The 24,793-nt window shown below is 43.4% G+C and overlaps 1 protein-coding gene across 1 annotated transcript in view; it reads left to right on the top strand.

Moving 5' to 3' along the window:
* LOC106609275 (uncharacterized) overlaps nt 1-24,793 on the top strand; it is a 63,692-nt gene that overhangs the window by 27,266 nt on the left and 11,633 nt on the right. Inside the window, exon 3 of the mRNA XM_014207903.3 lies at nt 16,714-16,839. Within this exon, the coding sequence (XP_014063378.2) occupies nt 16,714-16,839 (126 nt within the window). The remainder of the gene's footprint in view (nt 1-16,713; nt 16,840-24,793) is intronic.

Below are 24,793 nucleotides of genomic sequence, written 5' to 3'. Positions count from 1 at the left end.
TTCCTTTCGTCCAGGTGGGAAAGGGCAGTGAGGAGTGCAATAGAGAGTGCATGATCTGTGGATCTGTTTAGGCAGAATGCAAATTGGACTGGGTCTAGGGTTTCTGGGATAATGGTGTTGATGTGAGCCATTACCAGCCTTTCAAAGCACTTCATGGCTACGGACGTGAGTGCTACAGGTCTGTAGTATTTTAGGCAGGTTGCCTTTGTGTTCTTGGGCACAGGGACTATGGTGGTCTGCTTGAAACATGTTGGTATTACAAACTCAATCAGGGACATGTTGAAAATGTCAGTGAAGACACCTGCCAGTTGGTCAGCACATGCCCGGAGCACACGTCCTGGTAATCTGTCTGGCCCCACAACCTTGTGTATGTTGACCTGTTTAAAGGTCTTACTCACGTCGGCTACGGAGAGCGTGATCACACAATCGTCCGGAACAGCTGATGCTCTCATGCATGCGTCAGTGTTGCTTGCCTCGAAGCGAGCATAGAAGTGATTTAGCTTGTCTGGTAGGCTCTTGTCACTGGGCAGCTCGCAGCTGTGCTTCCTTTTGTAGTCTGTAATAGTTTGCAAGCCCTGCAACATAAGACGAGTATCGGAGCCGGTGTAGTATGATTCAATCTTAGCCTTGTATTGATGCTTTGCCTGTTTGATGGTTCATCACAGGGCATAGCAGGATTTCTTGTAAGCTTCCAGGTTAGAGTCCCGCACCTTGAAAGCGGCAGCTCTACCCTTTAGCTCAGTGCAAATGTTGCCTGTAATCCATGGCTTCTGGTTGGGGTATGTACGTACAGTCACTGTGGGGACGACATCCTCGATGCACTTATTGATAAAGCCAGTGACTGATGTGGTGTACTCATCAATGCCATCGGAAGAATCCCGGAACATGTTCCAGTCTGTGATAGCAAAACAGTCCTGTAGTTTAGCATCTGCTTCATCTGACCACTTTGTTATAGACCGAGTCACTGGTGCTTCCTGCTTTAATTTTTGCTTGTAAGCAGGAATCGGGAGGATAGAGTTGTGGTTGGATTTACCAAATGGAGGGCGAGGGAGAGCTTTGTACGCGTCTCTGTGTGTGGAGTACAGGTGATCTAGAATTCTTTTCCCTCTGGTTGCACATTTAACATGTTGATAGAAATTTGGTAGAACTGATGAAAGTTTCCCTGCATTAAAGTCTCCGGCCAATCGGAGCGCCGCCTCTGGGTGAGTGGTTTCCTGTTTGCTTATTTCCTTATACAGCTGACTGGGTGCGGTCTTAGTGCCAGCATCTGTCTGTGGTGGTAAATAAACAGCCACGAAAAGTATAGCTGAAAACTCTCTAGGCAAGTAGTGTGGCCTGCAATTTATCACAATATACTCTCCTTCAGGCGAGCAAAATCTAGAGACTTCCTTAGATATCGTTTACCAGCTGTTGTGTACAAATATGCACAGACTGCCCCCTCCTCGTCTTACCAGAGTGTGCTGTTCTATCTTGCCGGTGCAGCGTATATGCCACTAGCTGAATATCCATGTCGTCATTCAGCCACGATTCTGTGAAACATAGAATATTACTGTTTTTGATGTCCCGTTGGTAGGATATTCGTGATCGTACCTCGTCTAGTTTATTGTCCAATGATTGCACGTTGGCGAGTAGTATTGACGGTAATGGCAGCTTTCCCACTCGCCTTTTCCGGGTCCTGACCAGGCATCCGGCTCTTTGTCCTCTGTACCTGCGTCGCTTCCTCTTGCAAATTACGGGGATGTCGCCCCTGTCGGGTGTTTGGAGAATGTCTTGTGCGTCTTGCTTGTTGAAGAAAAAATCTTTGTTTAATCCGAGGTGAGTGATCGCTGTCCTGATGTCCAGAAGCTCTTTTTTGACGTAAGATACGGTGGCAGAAACATTATGTACAAAATAAGTTACAAATAACGCGAGAAAAAACACATTGGTTGGGCGCCGTAAAACTGCTGCCATTTCTTCCGCCACCATTTTTTTCAGAAACAATAACTGGTAATGCTTATACTGACAGAAAGACAAAAAATTTGGTACATTTCTGAGATATACTCACTTTTGAGGACACAAGCTTAAGTACACAGTACAAATATGATAATAAAATATAAGAATTATATATGATTTGTTTCCTATTCAAAAAAAGTATGGCTTGAAATTATTGAAATGCTTCTAAATATAGTAATAATAAAATTAAATGACTTACTATAATATTTCACCTTTCTTTTAACTGTAAAATAAATATGATCATACTGAGTGACAGTACAAAATTGGCACCATTTCATATAACTGAGGACAGAGAATTTTCTGCCCAGCGTCTAAATGCCTGATGACTCGTTACAACTTCAGCTTTAAGAACAGGTTGATTTTGTCCCTCTGTGACCAAGAGAAAGTGGTCTTGTTTCAAGTCTACTAAATGATTATGTATTTTTTTAAGAGAAGAGCAGTCTCAGTTGAGTGACCCGTCTTAAAGCCTGACTGGTTAGAGTCAAGAAGATCATTCCAAGAGAGATAATGAGAGAGTTGATTAGAGACAGCACACTCAAGTGTTTTGGAAAGAAAAGAAAGAAGGGATACAGTTCTACAATTTTTTACGTCAGAAGAGTTGAGTGTTGGTTTCTTGAGGAGGGGAGCAACTCTGGCCATTTTGAAGTCAGAGCGATGCAGCCAGTGGTCAGGGATGAGTTGATGAGGGAAGTGAGGAATAGAAGAAGGTCTCCAGAGATGGTCTGGAGGAGGGAGGAGGGGATGGGGTTGAGCGGGCAGGTTTTCGGTTGACCAGACCTCATTAGTCGCAAGTTTTCATCTGGAGAGAGAGGGGAGAAAGAGGTCAAGGTGTCGGGTAGTTCTGTGGTATTGGGACCAGTGGATTCAGTAGGCTGAGTGAATGAGGAGTGGATGTCATCAACTTTTTGGTTGACAAAGTAATCTGCAGAGAGAGAAGAGGGAGGGGGATAGGGTGGAGGATTAAGGTGGGAGGAAGTGGAAAAGAGTTTCCTAAGTTTAGAGGCAGAAGCTTGGAATTTAGAGTGATAGAAAGTGGCGTTAACAACGGATACAGAGAAATAAAGGGGACTGAAAGGATGGTAGGTCCTCCGGAAGTTTCATTTTTCCAACATTTTGGCTCAGCTGCCCGCAGCCCTGTTCTGTAAGGTCACAATGAGTCACTCAGCCACGGAGCAGGAATTGAGGGCCGAGCCGGCCGGAAGGAAAGAGGACAGTGTAAGTCATAGGATGCGGACAGGGAGGAGAGTAGGGTCGAAGAGGCAGAATAAAGAGAAGGGAGCGGGATAGATGATAGGATAGGAGAGAGTAGTGGGAGAGAGGGAGAGAGCGAAGATTGTGATGGCGCATGACCATCTGGGTTGGGGCTGAGTGGCTAGGGTTGGTGGAAAGGGAGACAGAAAAGGAAACAAAGTAGTGATCAGAGACCTGGAGGGGGGTTGTAGTTAGATCAGTAGGCGAACAGCCTCTAGTAAAGATGAGCTCAAGCGTATTGCCTGCATTGTGAGTTGGAGGGGATTGGGATAGGGTGAGGTCAAGGAGGGGAAATAAATAAATCGAAGGCAGATGTCGGGAGGTTGAAGTCGCCAAGTATGAAGAGCGGTGAGCCATCGTCAGTAAATGAGTCTATCAAGGTGTCAAACTCATTGAGGAACTCTCCAAGGGAAGCTGGTGGGCGATAGATGACAATGTTAAGCTTGACAAGTGACAGTGACCGCATGGAATTCAAATGAACAGATGGACAGGTGAGGGAGAAAAGAGAACATCTCCAGTTAGGAGAAATTAGTAGCCCTGTGCCACCACCGTGACAACTAGATGCTCTTGGACTATAAGAGAAACATAGTCAGATGAAGTAGCAGTGTTCTGTGGGGTGATCCATGTCTCTGTCAGGGCCAAAAAGTCAAGGGACTGAAAGGGAGCACAGGCTGAGATTAACTCTGTGTTCTTGACTGCAGATCAGCAATTCCAAACGCTGCCAGAGACCCGGAATTCCACATGGGTTGTGCGTGCAGGGTGCACTAAATTAGAAGGGTTGCAACCAAGGGGTGGGGAGCATCTGTAAAGTCTACAGGGAGAGGAGCGAACAGGTATAGAAAACACACACATAGTTGCCACAGCCACAAAAGAGTAAAATGAGCAAATAACTAGGTAAGATACTTAAGTGAGAGAGTGGTGTGGTGCCTTCCTCGAAGAACCGCGCTCATCAGAACTGTCTTTGTTTCAGCAACGGACTTAGTTTTGCCGACGAGACCGCCACTGACACGATGGTACCGCTTGATGGTATGAGACAGAGTAGAGCAGTGAGTTGTTCCTGACCATGTGACCAGAGCAATATCCAGTCTATATCTATGGCTCTGCATGTGACTTGTTAGACACATCACATCCTGTCTGTCTGTCTCTCTGACAATGTTTCATCACCACCTGCCTGTTTGTCTCTGAGGATGTTTTCATCACATCACATTCATTCCCGTTTGTCTCTCTGAGGATGTTTTCATCACATCACATTCATTCCTGTTTGTCTCTCTGAGGATGTTTTCATCACATCCCTGCCTGTTGTTCTCTCTGAAGGAGAGGATGTTTTCATCACATCTCATCCCTCTGTTTCTCTCTCTGAGACGTGTAGAATGTTTTCATCAGCTGTTACTAAGAAGGGCTGCTGGCTCATACAACCGTCCAGGAACCATGAGCATGCAGGGAATATAATTCACCTGGTGGTGGCACTTCGAGTAACACAGAGCTACTCATAAGGCCAAAACAAAACACTCTCAGCAGACCACTCAGGGAAAACCAGAGAGTAAAAACTAAACGGGTGACTGTCAGCCAGGCTGGCCCGCTTTAAACTCACAGAAACATTCCCAAAAACCATGGATCTTTCCTGTGGGGCTTGGGGAGAACACCTTGAAACAATACGACCTGGACAGTTGTTGCTCTGGTCTCCGTGGTGCTGTGGTGGTGGTCCATCACTATGAGGAACGAGCTGCTCTTTGTCAATCCTATTGTTTAATGGACCATCTGTCTGACTGATTAGGCTGTCAATGAGGAGAGAAAGGCTAGTCACAGGGAAGATGAGATGGGGGTTCCTGTTCAGTCTCCTACCTGCCCTGAAACCAGAGCATGACCTGAGACAGAAAATCAAAGAGCAAGCTTGTGACCACCTAGCATGACAAAAATCACTGGATGTGTACATTTCATAACAAAATGCCTGTTGGAATTTATAAATATCCTTTTTGTGAGATGAGACATCTGTTTTCCTCATTACTAGGTAAGGTCCTTTGAGACTTGAATCAAATTCATTATCCATGTATTATTCACCAGAAAAGACAATACTGGAGAAGGCTGCTGTTTGTGAATCCATCTGGAAGACTATTCTATTGTGAGTGAATAGAACAATGGATATCAATATGAGGTCTACAGTATAGGGGTGGAATATTATGACAAGAGCCAAGCGCAATTCATAGCATGAGAGGCACAGACAACGTATCATAGCATGAAAATGTGTTATCATGTTACTAAGCAAATAGATAAAACCCTGCACATGTTGGATTCTTTTTTAACCCATAATGATGATGATACCATTTCACTATACCGAACGGATTTTCCTACAAAACAATAATGACTTCTTGCCAGATGCATGGTGATTCTGAAGAGCATTCCTTGGAATATGAATGTTCTGTATGTGAGTGGTTTGGAATTGGACTACACCTAAGTAGGTTATGTCCTGCAACAGTATGGAGGCTCTGAATGCAGAGGCTTTATCCCAAATGGCACCCTATTCCCTATATAGTGCACTACTTTTGACCAGAGCCCTATGGGCCCTGGTCATACGGTGTGCACTATATAGTGAATAGAGTGCCATTTGCGACGCAGACAGGCTCTGTATCTTGCCCCCCTCTGAGTCCCCCTCCCTGTATTCTCCTAAGTGGGAACATACTGTCTTGCTAATGAGAGATGATGAAGAGATGAACATATGGTGACAGTGTGAGAAGGTAGCGTGCAGCCAGAGATACAAAAAAAGATGCATAAAAATGTTACAAATACAGGACACTCTGAAGACCAATGTATCAAAATAAGATACAAAATACTTTTGCAAAGTATTGTATTAATATAAAATACAGGCATATTGAGGTATTTTGTAATGAAATACAAAATAAATTTGCAAGTACACGCCTTCACTACAACATTCTCAGTAACAGTAAAAAAAAAAAATGTTTTACTTGCTATTATTTTGATGTGTTTGTTTATTTAACTTAGTTGAATCCACTGACTATAAATCGCTCTGGACTAAATTATTTGCTAAATGACCAAAATGTAAATGTAACATTTTAACAATTGCACAGCACACTGGGTACTATTATTGGCCTTGTTTTTGAGGCAGAGCTCATTAGAATAATACCCAGCATGCTTTGCAAGTGTTAATATCAACATTTTGGTAATTTAGCAGACATTGTTATCCCACCATCAGACTTCTGATACCAATTCTGGGTGAAAGGGGGCCACAAAAGTGTGAAACGCTATAGAAAAAGGTCTCAAGTACCTGTTACAAAATACATTGGACTATAGTTTAGGCCGGTGAAATACAAATGACAAAATTCCTCACAACTAACAGAAATACTGCCCATCTGTCTGCGGCGAATGAAAATGTTCTGTTTTGGATCTAAACTGCTGCTACAAATAATAACGTGGCCATGAAAGTTTTCTATTGCATGTAGTAGGAATAGCAAAGTCATGATCCATTAGAATATTGACGCTAACAGCCTTAGCCACAAAAATGTGTTATTTGTGGCTTCACCATAACATGGAGGAAAATTTAAATAGTTACACCTTTCCCATATTGAATTCATTTGACATTTGACATCTTATTAGCCTTATGAATACAGAAACTTGGTTGCAGTCTTGACAGGCTGCATCACCACCGGGTTCTGGCCTCACCCAGAAGGCTCCGGAGCCAACAGGTTCTGAGACAGTTTCTACCACCAGGCCATCCGACAGCTAACCCTAGCTCTCTCCCTGCACAGACCTGCACCTAGAGACTATCTGTACCTTACAGATTATCTGCACTTTAGAGACTATTTGCACTGACTAAAGCTGGGTGATATACCTTATATATATACTGGTCAAAAAAATAAAGGGAACACTTAAACAACACATCCTAGATCTGAATGAAAGAAATAATCTTATTAAATACTTTTTTCTTTACATAGTTGAATGTGCTGACAACAAAATCACACAAAAATAATCAATGGAAATCCAATTTATCAACCCATGGAGGTCTGGATTTGGAGTCACACTCAAAATTAAAGTGGAAAACCACACTACAGGCTGATCCAACTTTGATGTAATGTCCTTAAAACAAGTCAAAATGAGGCTCAGTAGTGTGTGTGGCCTCCACGTGCCTGTATGACCTCCCTACAACGCCTGGGCATACTCCTGATGAGGTAGCAGATGGTCTCCTGAGGGATCTCCTCCCAGACCTGGACTAAAGCATCCGCCAACTCCTGGACAGTCTGTGGTGCAACGTGGCGTTGGTGGATGGAGCGAGACATGATGTCCCAGATGTGCTCAATTGGATTCAGGTCTGGGGAACGGGCGGGCCAGTCCATAGCATCAATGCCTTCCTCTTGCAGGAACTGCTGACACACTCCAGCCACATGAGGTCTAGCATTGTCTTGCATTAGGAGGAACCCAGGGCCAACCGCACCAGCATATGGTCTCACAAGGGGTCTGAGGATCTCATCTCGGTACCTAATGGCAGTCAGGCTACCTCTGGCGAGCACATGGAGGGCTGTGCGGCCCCCCAAAGAAATGCCACCCCACACCATGACTGACCCACCGCCAAACCGGTCATGCTGGAGGATGTTGCAGGCAGCAGAACGTTCTCCACGGCGTCTCCAGAATCTGTCACATCTGTCACGTGCTCAGTGTGAACCTGCTTTCATCTGTGAAGAGCACAGGGTGCCAGTGGCGAATTTGCCAATCTTGGTGTTCTCTGGCAAATGCCAAATGTCCTGCACGGTGTTGGGCTGTAAGCACAACCCCCACCTGTGGATGTCGGGCCCTCATACCACCCTCATGGAGTCTGTTTCTGACCGTTTGAGCAGACACATGCACATTTGTGGCCTGCTGGAGGTCATTTTGCAGGGCTCTGGCAGTGCTTCTCCTGCTCCTCCTTGCACAAAGGCGGAGGTAGCGGTCCTGCTGCTAGGTTTTTGCCCTCCTACGGCCTCCTCCACGTCTCCTGTTGTACTGGCCTGTCTCCTGGTAGCGCCTCCATGCTCTGGACACTACGCTGACAGACACAGCAAACCTTCTTGCCAAAGCTCGCATTGATGTGCCATCCTGAATGAGCTGCACTACCTGAGCCACTTGTGTGGGTTGTAGACTCCATCTCATGATACCACTAGAGTGAAAGCACCGCCAGCATTCAAAAGTGACCAAAACATCAGCCAGGAAGCATAGGAACTGAGAAGTGGTCTGTGGTCCCCACCTGCAGAACCACTCCTTTATTGGGGGTGTCTTGCTAATTGCCTATAATTTCCACCTGTTGTCTATTCCATTTGCACAACAGCATGTGACATTTATTGTCAATCAGTGTTGCTTCCTAAGTGGACAGTTTGATTTCACAGAAGTGAGATTGACTTGGAGTTACATTGTGTTAAGTGTTCCCTTTATTTTTTTGAGCAGTGTATATACAGTGGTATTAATGCAGGAACCGGTTTTTACTTTACCTTCTATAATGGTATTTCAATGTTTTGTTTAATGTGATATGCACCTCCGGCTTGTGTAATATCCATTTTTATGGTTTACTCCATTTGCTACTTGAGTCATCTTTGCATGCTATAGTAAAAATAAAGAAAAACCCTTGAATGAGTAGGTGTTCTAAAACTTTTGACCGTTATATATTTATATATATATACAAATAAAATGAGTGTGTGTGTGTATATATATATATACACACATACACACTCATTTTATTTTTTAATTCAATACAGTAATATGAGATCTGTATGTAAAACATTTACATTTTGTCATTTAGCAGATGCTCTTATCCACAGCAACTGTCACGTCCTGACCATAGAGAGCTCTTATTTTCTATGGTAGATTAGGTCAGGGCGTGACTGGGGGGGTTTATCTAGTTCTATGTTGTTTTGGTTCTAGTTTCTTTTTTCTATGTTGGGATTTTTGTATGATCCCAATTAGAGGCAGCTGGTCATCGTTGTCTCTAATTGGGGATCATATTTAAGTAGTTATTTTTCCCACCTGTGTTTGTGGGAGATTATTTTGAGTTAGTACATGTTGCACCTCTTTCGTCACGTTTTGTGTTTTGTTTGTAGTTTTATTGTTTGTTTTGCAAAGTTTCACATTAAAATAAAAGATGTGGCACGATACCCATGCTGCGCTTTGGTCTCCTTCCTACGACGAACGTGACAGCAACTTACAGTAAGTGTGTTTATCTTAAGATACTGTAACGTGTACGCTAATAATTGGGAAGCAGGTACAGGGAGTGAATTTAGTAAATAAACGAACATGGAACAAAACAAGAAACATGAGTACCGTACAGACATGAAACACAGGAACAGAAACAATAACACCTGGGGAAAGAACCAAAGGGAGAGACAGATATAGGGGAGGTAATCAGGAAGGTGATGGAGTCCAGGTGAGTCTCATGAAGCGCAGGTGCGCATAACGATGGTGGCAGGTGTGCGTAATAATAAAACAACCGGAAATGTTGAGCACCGGAGAGGGGGAGCGGGAGTAAACATGACAGATACAGTATATTGGCCATATACCACAAACCCCCAAAGTGCATTATTGCTGTTATAAACTGGTTACCATCGTAATTAGATCAGTAAAAATAAATGTTTTGTCATACCCGTGGTATACGGTCTGATATACCATGGCTGTCAGGCAATCAGCATCCAGGGCTCGAACCAGCCAGTTTTTAATTAAAAATAACTTTCTGGCTGGCAAATAGCTTTTGACGAACAAATCAGTCCCCAAAATGTTTTAAATCCCAATGTGGCCGTCGAGCCAAAATTATTTCCCAGCCCTGATCTATGTGGTGATTCAAAAACCTTCACTGGTGAAGGTAATTTCAAGTATTTTCAGTTATCCTTTTCATTCCGCTTCATTCATTTAAAAGAGCTGGTTCCGAACAGCTCCACTTTCAGTAGCCATGATTTTGTTAAATAGACATGGGGGGGGGGGGGGCTATGATTGGCCTCTGCCTGGGGCCTCCAAATCACTAATTCGGCCCTGCGATTACTCACACTGACCTCACACATCTCAGAGGAAATGAAAAGACTTGGAGAGCAGGCACTGTGTATGAGCGATCAAGTTGCCTATACAGTTGCCTGTTGGTATGTGTGGGCGATGCACACCGCACAAGACAGAAAAGAGCTCTCTCTCACACACACACACACACACACACACACACACACACACACACACACACACACACACACACACACACACACACACACACACCCCCCCCCCCTTCATGTTGTCATGACAAAGTGAAAGCGTGAGATCAGGAGAAAATAAAGGCAGCTGAATTCTGGAGAGGAGGACATGTTCCATGTTGAACTAGAAAGATATATAGATAATGACTCGGCTCATGAACACCAAACCAAACAAACAGTGAATAGCCCCTCCAGATAGATATGAAGCCATGCCAAGCACTAAGCATGGGATACATGTATATCACTCCCACTTACAAGCATCACATGTATTCTGCTGCTACACTGTCTGTCTCTTCAGCACGTACTGTACCTCTCCGTACTGTAATGCTACTGTCTGTTTCTTCAGCACGTACAGTACCAGTCACAAGTTTGGACACACCTACTCATTGAAGGGTTTTTCTTTATTTTTACTATTTTCTACATTGTGGAATAATAGTGAAGACAAACTATGAAATAACACATATGGAATCATGTAGTAACCAAAAAAGTGTTAAACAAATCAAAAACATTTTAGATTTCATCAAAGTAGCCACCCTGTGCCTTGATGACAACTTTGCACACTCTTGGCATTCTCTCAACCATCTTCACGAGGAATGCTTTTCCAACAGTCTTGAAGGAGTTCCCACATATGCTGAGCACTTGTTGGCTGCTTTTCCTACACTCTGACATCCAACTCATCCCGAACCATCCCAATTGGGTTGAGGTCGGGTGATTGTGGAGGCCAGGTCATCTGATGCAGCACTTCATCACTCTCTTTCTTTGTCAAATAGCCCTTACACAGCCTGGAGTTGTGTTTTGGGTCATTGTCCTGTTGAAAAACAAATGATAGTCCCACTAATTGCATACCACATGGGATGGCGTATTGCTGCAGAATCCTGTGGTAGCCATGCTGGTTAAGTATGCCTTGAATTCTAAATAAATCACACAGTGCAACCAGCAAACCACACCCACACCATCACACCTCCTCCTCCATGCCTCACGGTGGGAACCACACATGCGGAGATCTGTTCACCTACTCAGCGTCTCACAAAACATGCCGTTTGGAGTCATCAGACCAAAGGTAACATGACTCAGGATAAGACCCAGATGCAGACACAGGAGACAGACAGTTAGAATCTCAGATGTTTATTACAAAAAACAGGGGGCAGGCAAACGGCAGGTCCGGGGCAGGGAGAGGTCAGTAATCCAAGACAGCGTCAAACAGGGACAGAACGTCAGTCAGGGTCAGGGCTGGCAGAGGTCGGTAATCCAAGACAGCGTCAAACAGGGACAGAACGTCAGTCAGGGTCAGGGCAGGCAGAGGTCGGTAATCCAAGGCAGCGTCAAACAGGGACAGAACGTCAGTCAGGGTCAGGGCAGGCAGAGGTCGGTAATCCAAGGCAGCGTCAAACAGGGACAGAACGTCAGGCAGGCTCAGGGTCAGGGCTGGCAGAATGGTCAGAATCTGGGGGGGCTAGAAACCAGAAACTAGAGACATGTCTGTACTGCTACCGTCTGTCTCTTCAACACGTACATGTCTGGTCTGTACTGCTACCGTCTGTCTCTTCAACACGTACATGTCTGTACTGTACTGCTACCGTCTGTCTCTTCAACACGTACATGTCTGTACTGTACTGCTACCGTCTGTCTCTTCAACACGTACATGTCTGTACTGTACTGCTACCGTCTGTCTCTTCAACACGTACATGTCTGTACTGTACTGCTACCGTCTGTCTCTTCAACACGTACATGTCTGGTCTGTACTGCAACCGTCTGTCTCTTCAACACGTACATGTCTGGTCTGTACTGCTACCGTCTGTCTCTTCAACACGTACATGTCTGTACTGTACTGCAACCGTCTGTCTCTTCAACACGTACATGTCTGTACTGTACTGCGATTTTTTTTCAGCAGAGGTGAAGCAAAAGTCCAGATAGAGTACTGTTTTATTTGTGCCATGATTTATGGCGTTTACAAACAGCGTGGAGGTGAGTCACTCCATACAGACCTCAGAGGCACAAGCAAAGGAGTATAAACACAAACAGTAATTCTCTCACACTGTAGAATACACTGTGCTGTTACTACCTATAGACCACGTGTAGTGCTGTTACTACCTATAGACCACGTGTAGTGCTGTTACTACCTATAGACCACGTGTAGTGCAGTTACTACCTATAGACCACGTGTAGTGCTGTTACTACCTATAGACCACGTGTAGTGCTGTTACTACCTATAGACCACGTGTAGTGCTGTTACTACCTATAGACCACGTGTAGTGCTGTTACTACCTATAGACCACGTGTAGTGCTGTTATTACCTATAGACCACGTGTAGTGCTGTTATTACCTATAGACCACGTGTAGTGCTGTTACTACCTATAGACCACGTGTAGTGCTGTTACTACCTATAGACCACGTGTAGTGCTGTTACTACCTATAGACCACGTGTAGTGCTGTTACTACCTATAGACCACGTGTAGTGCTGTTACTACCTATAGACCACGTGCAGTGCTGTTACTACCTATAGACCACGTGTAGTGCTGTTACTACCTATAGACCACGTGTAGTGCTGTTACTACCTATAGACCACGTGTAGTGCTATTACTACCTATAGACCATGTGTAGTGCTGTTACTACCTATAGACCACGTGTAGTGCTGTTACTACCTATAGACCATGTGAATGTGTAGTGCTGTTACTACCTATAGACTGTGTAGTGCTGTTATTACCTATAGACCATGTGAATGTGTAGTGCTGTTACTACCTATAGACTGTGTAGTGCTGTTATTACCTATAGACCATGTGAATGTGTAGTGCTGTTATTACCTATAGACCATGTGAATGTGTAGTGCTGTTATTACCTATAGACCATGTGAATGTGTAGTGCTGTTATTACCTATAGACTGTGTAGTGCTGTTATTACCTATAGACCATGTGAATGTGTAGTGCTGTTATTACCTATAGACCATGTGAATGTGTAGTGCTGTTATTTGGAAGGCTGTTTTGAACCCTGCCTTCCACTGGGCCAATTCATCATGCTGATTGACAGGCTGATTGACAGCTGTCACTCTTTCAGGGGATTGTGTGTGTGTGTGTGTGTGTGTGTGTGTGTACATTCATGTTAGTCTCCTGGGTTTTCTGCGCTGTAGATTAGACACAGACCACAATTCATTATTGAACCATCCTATACAGTGGTACACAGTGGAAATAGGTGCCTTTTGCCGACATGACTCTCGGCTCCCCTTCCTCTGTCTGTCTCTCTGTCATGGGAGGAAGACAAAAGGGTGGTGCTGCAGCTGCCATAAGTGAATAAGACCGCTGCTGTTGTCACGCCTGCTCCCGCTCCCCCTCCCTGGCACTCAAAGGCGCCAGGCTCCCCTGCATTACGCACACCTGCCACCATCAGTACGCACACCTGCCTTTCCCCGTCACGCGCATCAGCGTTTATTACCTCCCCTATATTTGTCCGTTCCTCATCTCTGTTCACTGCTTCTGCATTGATTGTCGAATGTCGTTGTTTTGCCCGTGTGCTGATACTGTGCCTGTCTTGTTTCATGTCTGTTCCTTATTAAATGTTGACTCCCCGTACCTGCTTCTCATCTCCGGCGTCGGTCCTTACAGCCGTAAGTAAATAAAACAACTTCTGTAAGTAAATAAGACCGCTGTCGTAAGTAAATAAAGCTGCTGTCATAAGTAAATAAGACCGCTGCCGCGAGTAAATAAAGCTGCTGTCATAAGTAAATAAGACCGCTGCCGCGAGTAAATAAAGCTGCTGTCATAAGTAAATAAGACCGCTGTCATAAGTAAATAAGACTGCTGCCGCGAGTAAATAAAGCTACTGTCGTAAGTAAATAAGACCTCTGTCATAAGTAAATAAGACTGCTGCCGCGAGTAAATAAAGCTGCTGTCGTAAGTAAATAATACCACTGCCATGAATAAATAAGACCGCTGCCATAAGTAAATAAGACCGCTGCCGTAAGTAAATAAGACCGCTGCCGTAAGTAAATAAGACCGCTGCCGTAAGTAAATAAGACCGCTGCCATAAGTAAAGAAGACTTTATAAAAAAAGTTTGAAAACTGTATTTTGTTTTTTAATTATATTGTAAATTGGAATGGTAGAGTTATGTCTTTCATGGATTTATCAGAATTGTATGGGATGGTCTGCTCAATTCAAGATTACAACCAATTGATTTCAGCATTACCCCAAAAATCGAGCGGGAGGAGGTAGGGAACTGGTCTGTCTGCCCAATATAAAGGATCAAAACTGGCGCAGGAATAATAATAGCATTAATAGGAAAGTATACCAGTTTCATTTGAGGACCAGGATGTTGACAGCTGCGCCATACAGATTGCAAAATAGTTGGAAAGAGATTTTTGATCTACCCATTCCATGGTACAGGGTGTGTGAGTTGATGTATAAAACAACGCAAGATTCTAGACTTCTTGCTTTTCAGCTAAAATTATTGTAAAGAGATCTTGCCACCAACAAAATGTTGAATGTTTGGGGCATACAATCATCGCAGCTCTGCAGATTTTGTTGCGAGGATACAGAATCAATAGACCATTTGTTTTGGTATTGCCCTCAGGTAGCCTGTTTCTGGTCTCAGGTTCAAGAATGGCTGAAAAAGGATAACAATCTAAAATGTACCTTAGAAATAGTACTGTTAGGAGATCTGGAGAGACCGGGTCAGTCAATTACTAATATACTAATACTCTTGGTAAAATTATTTATTTTCAATTTGCAATCTGTGGATTCTATTCAATTAGATATATTCAAATTGTAATGTTAAACATCACAGTGCAGTTGAAAGATATATGGTGCATAGAAATCCGAAGAGGGTAGCCAGAAGCGATAGGTGGGATTGGCTGATGTATGTACACATGCATATACACACACTCTCCTTCAAACGCACACTTGAGCACATTCATGGACACACACACACACACACACACACACACACACACACACACACACACACACACACACACACACACACACACACACACACACACACACACACACACACACACACACACACACACACACACACACACGTAAGTAGTGCCATGCGTCTTGGGGATCTCGTGTGACACAGCGGTCTAAGGCACTGCATCTCAGTGCTTGATGCGTCACTACAGACACCCTGGTTCGAATCCAGGCTGTATCACAACTGGCCGTGATTGGGAGTCCCATAGGGCGGTGCACAATTGGCCCAGCATCGTTACCATAAGTAAATAAGACCGCTGTCACAAGGAAATAAGACACCCCTTAAGTAAATAAGACTGTTGTTTTAAGTAAATAAGACCACTGCCGTAAGTAAATAAGACCGCTGCCATAAGTAAATAAGACAACTGCCGTAAGATATTATGACTGCTGCCGTACGTAATTAAGACCGCTGCCATATGTAATTAAGACCGATGTCGTAAGTTATTAAGACCTCTGCCGTAAGTAAATAAGACTGCTGTTTTAAGTAAATAAGACCGCTGTCGTAAGTAAATAAGACTGCTGCTCTCTCCTCTCTATCGGGCAGTGGAGTGTTAAGTGCTCTGTAGAAGTCTCTGTTGGATTTTCAGACTGATGCTTGACGAGGCTCCTGGGAGTCGGATGGGAATATGAATATGAGGACTGGGTAAATCCTCCCATCAGACAGACAAAGCTCTTTCCTTTCTGCTTTCTGTCTCATTCCCTCTTACTCTGTTCTCTCTACTGTATCTCTCTCTCCCCTACCTCTCTCTGTCTCCCTCTGTCTCTCTCTCGATCTTTCTCTCTATTTCACTCTCTCTCCCCTACCTCTCTGTCTCTCTCTTAGTCTCTCTCTATTTCGGTTTCTCTTTTGGTCTCTCTCTCTCCCCTACCTCTCTCGGTCTTTCTCTCGTCTCTCTCTCTCTCTCTAGGTCTCTCTCTCACTTAATCGAGTAAGATGGAAATGCAATTAACGTCAATCTCCAGTACAGTTTCAGGGTGAATTCAAATTAGTGCTTTTCTTTTGTTTTTCTTTCTGTCATTATCTCACAAGAAAAAAGTTACTACCATACCGGTCATGTACTTAGACGACAAAAACATCAATATTACCAACGGGTCATTATTTTGGCCCATGCTGGCTTGGTTATGATATTAGACATGTATTGTAAAGTGAGAACAGCTGTCCATAGGTGTGTAAAATGTCACCACAAGTGTTAGTGATGTATAACTACAATGGACAAATGTCACTGTCTTGACATATTCTAATGAGGCCATGTTGGTACCAAAGTCATCTAACATTACCCCATTTTGTGTCTTGTCTCTACAGAGGGAGGTCAGATTAACAACAACGTGGGTTCAGGTCCCACCATGGGCCAGCCACTCCCCTACCCTGCTCTGAGCCAGCAACGACCTGGGAAGGAACTCAACAAGTACGCCTCTCTCAAGCTCGTAGGTGAGTGTCTGCTCTATCCGCTTTGTGTCTGTAGAGGCCTGGGTTCCACTAAGTAAGTCAGCCTTGTTCCAACCAGAACAGCCCAATGACTAAGCTTGATCAAATACCATTTCTATTCGTGATCATTGTGTACACATAACATTTCATGAAGGATTTCTGTATACTGCCCACTTTCGCTGGAACTGAAGACCGATGGGTGTGATGGATGCCATCTACCATAATGCCCTTCCTTTTGTTACAGCTGACAGTTTTGATACTTATCACTGCATCCTGTATCAAAAGGTTGGCTGGACTTCGCTAAAGACCTGTAGATCTCTACATGACTCCCTTTTTGTTCACAAGACCCTACTTCATAAACTTCTGTATAGACACCTAACCCGTTCACAGAATTGGTTAACTCTTGATGTTCCTAGGGTCTCCACCGAGCTACGTAAATCTGCTTTTAGTTTCAATGCACCGTAGTGCTGGAACAAAATCCCAAATCCATTTCTTCTTAATGTTCTGTTGCCGTTCGGGCAGTTTAGAGTGTTGATTGGGGAATTATTTGTGGACAAATGTAACTGTTTCTCTGGGTGATTTGTGATGTTTAAGTTGTGCTTCCAATGACTGTGTTTTTGTATTTTTATGTGTAAATATATGTATATTTTGTATGTTTGTGTTGTATTGTGCAGGGCATATCTGAAAAAGAGATCTAGGTCTTAATATGTCTTCCCTGTTAAAATAAAGGACTAATAAAAAATTATATAATACTCAATCAAATGTAGAACCAACTTGTTTTGACATTGACATTCTTTACATTCCTTTCACTGATGTCATATTTTATCTGAATAGAGTCTAGTCCACTCTATTTTGTAATGTTAATACCATAATACCATACGAGCAAAGCAAGTCTTCTTTAGTATGCGAAAGGCAGTTCCCCCAGAAACAAAATGATGGGATCTGTCTGGTTCTGTACTCTATAATACAACAACACAACATCACGGGAATTCAGAATATTCACACCTCTCATTGAGATGTTAAATGTAGGAGAAAGCTAATCATTTTAAATGCAATTCCCAATCCATCACTTCACTATTCAGTCCCTGACTAATTTTCAGCTTGGAAACAGATTGCTGTGATTGTTTACACAAAAGCAGTCCATTATGCTGGGGCTTTAAGAGAGAAGAGGAAGTATTTTTCTGTTTTGTGTGAATGTCACACAGTTTATATAACCACTAGCAAACCATTCAATCTGAGACAAATAAGAATGGGAAATGTTGACTGATTTGGCCCATATCTCCAGTTTGACTAATAAAGTGAACCAAATCTATTCAGCTAGCTATTAATGAGGCTATCTGCGTACTGCAGGAGGTCCAATGATACCAGCAAATATTTTTGAGAGATTATATTTTGCTTATCTCCTCCTCCCCCTCCTCTCCATCCCCCTCAAAGCATTTTTTATTCTTCTCATCTTCACCTACCTGCTCCTCAGGATATCTGATTTAATTTCTGTAATAGAGGATCTCCCACCCACTGTATTCAGAGCCTCTGTGAAATCTTCTCATTCTAGAGGCACTTATTTTAATCTGCTTTAGAGAGCAATAGAGACACCGTCCCAAGAGGCCATCTCCATTTTCTGGAGTCATGAACTGATGTTATGACCGTGGAGACGCACAACAACGATGTGATTGTGGAGACGAACAACTACGAGGACAGCTGAGCGAGAGAGAGAGAGCCTTCATTTGAGCTGTGTTATTGCATTTATCTGAACTTCCACTGAGCATTTTTTCTTCTCCCCTCCATATTGCTCTGGCCTTATTCCACTTATCACAAGCGGCTCTTAAACGACAGTGTTGTTCTTGACTTGACTTTGATTCAATTGACTTTGGTTCAATTCAGAAATCACGTACAGATCTTAAATTAGTGTTAAATACAAGTAAAACCAAGCTCATGCTCTTTAGGTCACGAAATGTTGACCCTGAGGACCTGCATATTTGCGCTACAAATGGAGCCCAAGTTGAGCTTGTTTCTCAACATAAGTACCTTTGGTGTCTGGATTGATGACAAGTTGTCCTTCGTAATGCATATAGAAAATCTGACTAAGAAGCTAAGATCCAAGATAGTTTTTTTTATATCGAAATAAATCATGCCTCAGTATTGACAATAGGAGAAAGATTGTTCAAACAACACTTCTCCCTGTATTGAATTTTGGTGATATTGTTTACATGCATGCGGCAACCTCTGTTATAGTTTGAAACCCTTGGACGCAGTCTACCATTCAGCAATACGTTTTATCACAGGGGACAATTTTAGGACTGATCATTGTGGTCTGTATAAAATGTAGGATGGACCTCTCTGTTTCTAAGAAGAGAGCTGCATTCTCTTTTATTTATTTACAAAGCAATCTGACAGAAACTCCCTCTATATGTAACTTAATTAATTAAGATAAGAATCATAAATTACCAAACCCGTTCACAGGAATGGATAACACTAGAGATCCCTCCAGTCTCCACAGATCTGGGAATATCTTCATTTAGTTTTTTTGCCCCTAATTTGTGGAACAGAGTTCACTGCAGTTACCTGTGCTGGTGCCACTCAGGCAGTTTAAATGATTGATTGAGGACCTCAATGTAGTTGAATGTGATTGCTATTATTAAATGATTATTTATTTTGTATTTATTTTTTATTGTACTGAATTGTATTGTTTTCTACACATATGCATGTTGTTTTAATATTCTGTTTTTATTGTAATGTGTATAGGGTTCTCTTGTAAAATAGATTTTCATCTCAATGTGACTCCCTGTTTGAATAAAAGTTAAATAACATTTTTATAAAATAGCATTCCCAAAAGGTAGCTACAGAATCCTCAAGCTGAGAAGCCACAATTCTGTTAATCAATATCTGTCTTCACTGTCCCTAAATTAATCTCTGTATAAGGTCACACTGTTGGATTTTAAAACCAGACATGGGAAATCTAACTAATAAAAGGGAACCAGTACCCAAAACTTAACCCTGAAGAAGGTTGGTTCTCTATCGTTCACTGGTGCAAATTATATTGCAATGCAAATGCATTTGTGTCTCAACTCCACTGCCCCCATGCCATAGAGACCGACAGTTAGGCTCTCTCTGATTTGTCAATCTCAGATAGTATTGTAGCGTAATTGGAGTTGACACATAATTTAGTCCCTACAGTCCCACCACCTCCGCCAAGCATCCACATTTAAATTGTTTCTGTCTGTGGCCTTTTGTGCCGGAGGGACTTACTCTCTGTCTGTCTGTCTGTCTGTAGTCGTTCTGTTTCTCATCAGCACGAGTATTTTCCCTGTGAATGTATGTGTGCCGTTGAGCTGACTGCTGCTAGATTGATTTACCTGTCGCCTGACTGAGTTTGATCCCAGAGGTGGTCTACTTGCAGCAAGGCAGGCAGGCAGATGCGAGGCAAGCTCAGCGTTCACAGCGCCTCATCATGCTCGCTGGAAGGACAGCAGAGTGATGAAATAGATGTATAGTTACAGAGCAAACTTCCCCAGTGACTCCATCTTCAAGGACGTGAAAAGCAACGGGCCATCCACCATAACCTGAGAGTCACACTAGGATGCTCAATAGCTAAGGATAAAGAGTAATGACTGAACCGGGGAACGTGAATCACCCGGTAAAAAGGACACATTTCTCAGTGGTAAGAGAGATTTGCTGACATGAACGACAGAGAAATGAATGAGGGGAATTAAATGTGACTGCACTCAGCAAGGAAATCTGATGGAGTGGTGTAGGCTAAGCTGGAGGGCACAGGTCTTGGGAGACAGGGAGCCTGAGGCAGACCTAGACATCTCTCACCAGCCTGGAAGCATCCTCATATCAATTGATGGTTGTTTCCCTGATCAGCCAGTCCAATTTCAATTCTCCCCATTTATTTACCTGCGTAGAAGTAGTAGCCTGCAGTCTCTGTATGCTATCACATTCAGAATACAAGGTTTGATCTAAGGCAGTCTGTTACATTGAGGGTTGGACCCTAATGAAAAAAAACATGATTTAAAATGTAAAATCATAAGAAATCATGTGTTTTGGAACACTTCACATGTGAAAACAAAAGTGACTCATTATGATACACACAGTGTTTTAAACATACATATTTGGTAGACATGACTACATTGTATGTTTATTTGTACAGTAATTATTATTCAACGTGTCATTACCTGGGATTTAAACTCACAACTTCTTGGTTCATGGCATTCTAATCTTTCTGCTACGCCACCATGTCTATAGCCTGGGTACCAGTCTCTCTAGATAATCCACTCCCTGTACTCCATGTCTATAGCCTGGGTACCAGTCTCTCTAGATAATCCACTCACTGTACTCCATGTCTGTATAAAAGGTCATGACAAGGAGTGGAATGTTAGCTAACTGGTACTCAGACTACCACGTCTGTATCAATGACTGATTTCACCTGTATTCCTACACTTTGGACTTCAAAGTAAAAAATACACTCTAGAAAAACTATTATATTTATCACAGTGATTCAGGAGTATCATTAAACCAGAATAATATGCCACACCAACATTAGACAACTATACAGAAAACCCTCAAATTGATGAAATAAGTAAATTAAATCAATGTTGAGAGAATATTCAGATTAACTGATAACTAAAATAGCGTCAGATGGCACTCTTTTGCTAAGTGCAGAGATGAATTATAGGTGAGGAATGTTTAGGGGGATGCTACAGACTTGATGGTGCAGCAGAAAGGTCAGCATCCCTCAAATCCAGAGGTTATGAGTTAAAATCCCAGATGGGGTCATATTTTAACTGAACAGCGTACCACTGTCACATGTGAAGTGTTCCAAGAACATGTTTTCACATGTGGAATTTACATTGTAGTAGATGCTCTTATCCAGAGCAACTTACAGGAGTAATTAGGGTTATGTGCCTTGTCCTATAGGGCACAGATTTTTTTCACCTCATCGGCTTGGGGTTCGAACCATCAATCTTTCAGTTACTGGATTAACGCTCTTAAGAGCTAGGCTACCTGCCGCCGTCACATCTGACATCTGATTTCACATTACTGATTTCACATTACACATATGTGAAATCATCTAGCAACCTGAATTTCTTGCTACGCCACCGGGTTTGTCGCCAAGACAGAGATCGGACACATTTATTGGCATGAATACATTTTTGCACTGCTGAAAGTTTCCCAGACTCAAGTCAGTAATTGTGTGATAATCTGACAACACCAATGAAAAAGTAGCAGAGCTCAGGGACACTTGACATTAAGTGTGCATAAATGCTCTGGGGAGTAGAACTTGCAACCTGTCACGCTCGTCGTACGAACTGGAAGCATACTCGGACCAACGTGCAGAGTGATCTGGGTTCCACATATTTTAAGTGAAACGCACAAAACAATAAAGAATAAACGATATGTGACGCTCAAGCAGTGCTCATAGGCAACTACACAGAAACAAGATTCCACAACCACAGGTGGGAAAAATAACTACTTAAATATGATCCCCAATTACAGACAACGATTAACAGCTGCCTCTAATTGGGAATCATACAAAACACCAACACAGAAAAAGAAACTAGAACACAACATAGACAAAGATATACTAGATCACCCCCTAGTCACGCCCTGACCTAGTACACCATTGGGAAACAATGGCTGTCTATGGTCAGGGCGTGACAGTTACTGTGGATAAGAGCATCTGCTAAATGTACCCCCCCCCCCAAAGGTGCGGACTCCGGCCGCAAAACCTGAAACCAAATGGGGAGGGTAGGGGGGGTGATTAATGTCGGTCGCGGCTCTGGTGCGGGACGAAGAACCCGCTCATCCCGCAGATCCAGCCACGGACCCAGGCTGAACACTGTGCCTGGACCTCGGTGTCAAGGAAGGCTCCTGCCATGGAGCGGGACTGGACGCCTTGCTTGGACTGGGCATCGGCGCAGGGGAAGGCTCCGGCCTTGGAGCTGGACTGGACACCATGCCTGGACTGGGCACCGGTGCAGAGGGAGGCGCTGGCAGGAGCTGGACTGGACGCCGTGTTTGGGGGGGGGGGGGCGCACTGGAGGCCTGGTGCGTGGAGCTGGCACAGGACGTACTGGGCTGTGGAGACGTACTGGAGACCTAGTGCGTATAGCCGGCATCAATGGTACCGGTTCGATGACACACCTGGCACAGAACGTCCTGGGCTGTGAAGATATACTAGATCACCCCCTAGTCACGCCCTTACCTACTACACCATAGAGAAACAATGGCTCTCTATGGTCAGGGCGTAACACAACCTTTTGGTCTGGAGTGCATTAATGTCTCAGCAGGGCCACCAGATGCTTATTTTTTTTATATCAAGAACATACTGTACAGTACCATTCAAAAATGTGGACACCTACAAATTTCAGGATATTTCTTTATTTCTACTATTTTCTACGTTGTAGAATAATAGTAAAGACATCAAAACTATGAAATACCACATATGGAATCATGTAGTGACCAAAAAAGTGTTTAACAAATCAAAATATATTTATTTTGAGATTCTTCAAAGTAGCCATCCTTTGCCTTGATTTGCACACTCTTGGCATTCTCTCAACCAGCTTCACCTGGAATGAAGGAAAAGCAAAAACCAAGCCATGAGGTTGAAGGAATTGTACATAGAGCTCTGAGACAGGATTGTGCTGAGACACATCTGGGGAAGGGTACCAAAACATTTCTGCAGCATTGAAGCTCCCCAAGAACACAGTGGCCTCCATCATTCTTAAATGGAAGAGGTTTGGAACCACCAAGACTCTTTCTAGAGCTGGCCACCAGGGAAAACTGAGCAAACTGGGGGAGAAGGGCCTTGGTCAGGGAGGTGACCAAAAACCCGATTAGAGCTCTGTCAGAGTGGCAGAGTTCCTCTGTGGAGATGGGAGAACCTTCCAAAAAGACAACCCATCTCTGCAGCACTCCACCAATTAGACCTTTATAGTAGAGTGGCCAGACGGAAGCCACTCCTCAGTAATAGGCACATGACAGCCCGCTTGGAGTTTGCCAAAAGGCACCTAAAGACAAACTATGAGAAACAAGATTCTCTGGTCTGATGAAACCAAGATTGAACTCTTTGGCTTGAATACCAAGTGTCCCGTCTGGAAGAAACCTGGCACCAAGGTGAAGCATGGTTGTGGCAGCATCATGCTGTGGGGATGTTTTTCAGCGGCAGGGACTGGGAGACTAGTCAGGATTGAGGCAAAGATGAATGGAGCAAAGTACTGAGAAATCTTTGATGAAAGCCTGCTCCAGAGCGCTCAGGACCTCAGACTGGGGGCGAAGGTTCACCTTCCAACAGGACAATGACCCTAAGCACACAACCAAGACAACACAGGAGTGGCTTCAGGACAAGTCTCTAAATGTCCTTGAGTGGCCCTGCCAGAGCCTGGAATTGAACCCGATTGAACATCTCTGGAGAGACCTGAAAATAGCTGTGCAGCAACGCTCCCCATCCAACCTGACAGCGCATGAGAGGATCTGCAGAGAAGAATAGGAGAAACTCCCCAAATACAGGTGTGCCAAGCTTGTAGTGTCATACCCAAGAAGACTCGAGGCTGTAATCACTGCCAAAGGTGTTTCAAAGTACTGAGTAATTGGTCTGAATACTTAGGTAAAGTATTTCGAAGACCTGTTTTTGCCTTGTCATTCTGGGTTATTGTGTGTAGATTGATGTGGAAAACAATTATTTTAATCAATTTTAGAATAATGCTGTAACCTAACAAAATGTGGAAAAAAATCTAAGCGTCTGAATACTTTCCAAAAGCATACACACAGAGAGATCCTTGATGTGAACCTGCTCCAGAGCGCTCAGGACCTCAGACTGTGGGCAGGACAACGACCCTAAGCACACAACCAAGACACATGCAAACAAGCCGTTTGTATGTGGCTGCTTTGAAAGTACACTGTTTTTTTTTAGCTTTATTTAACCAGACAAGTCAGCTAAGAACAAATTCTTATTTAC

The sequence above is a fragment of the Salmo salar genome, chromosome 01 (genome assembly GCF_965601325.2).
Source record: "Salmo salar chromosome 01, fSalSal1, whole genome shotgun sequence".
NCBI lineage: Eukaryota > Metazoa > Chordata > Actinopteri > Salmoniformes > Salmonidae > Salmo > Salmo salar.
The sequence above is the reverse complement of the archived record's forward strand: the minus strand, read 5'-3'. Positions and strand labels throughout refer to the sequence as shown.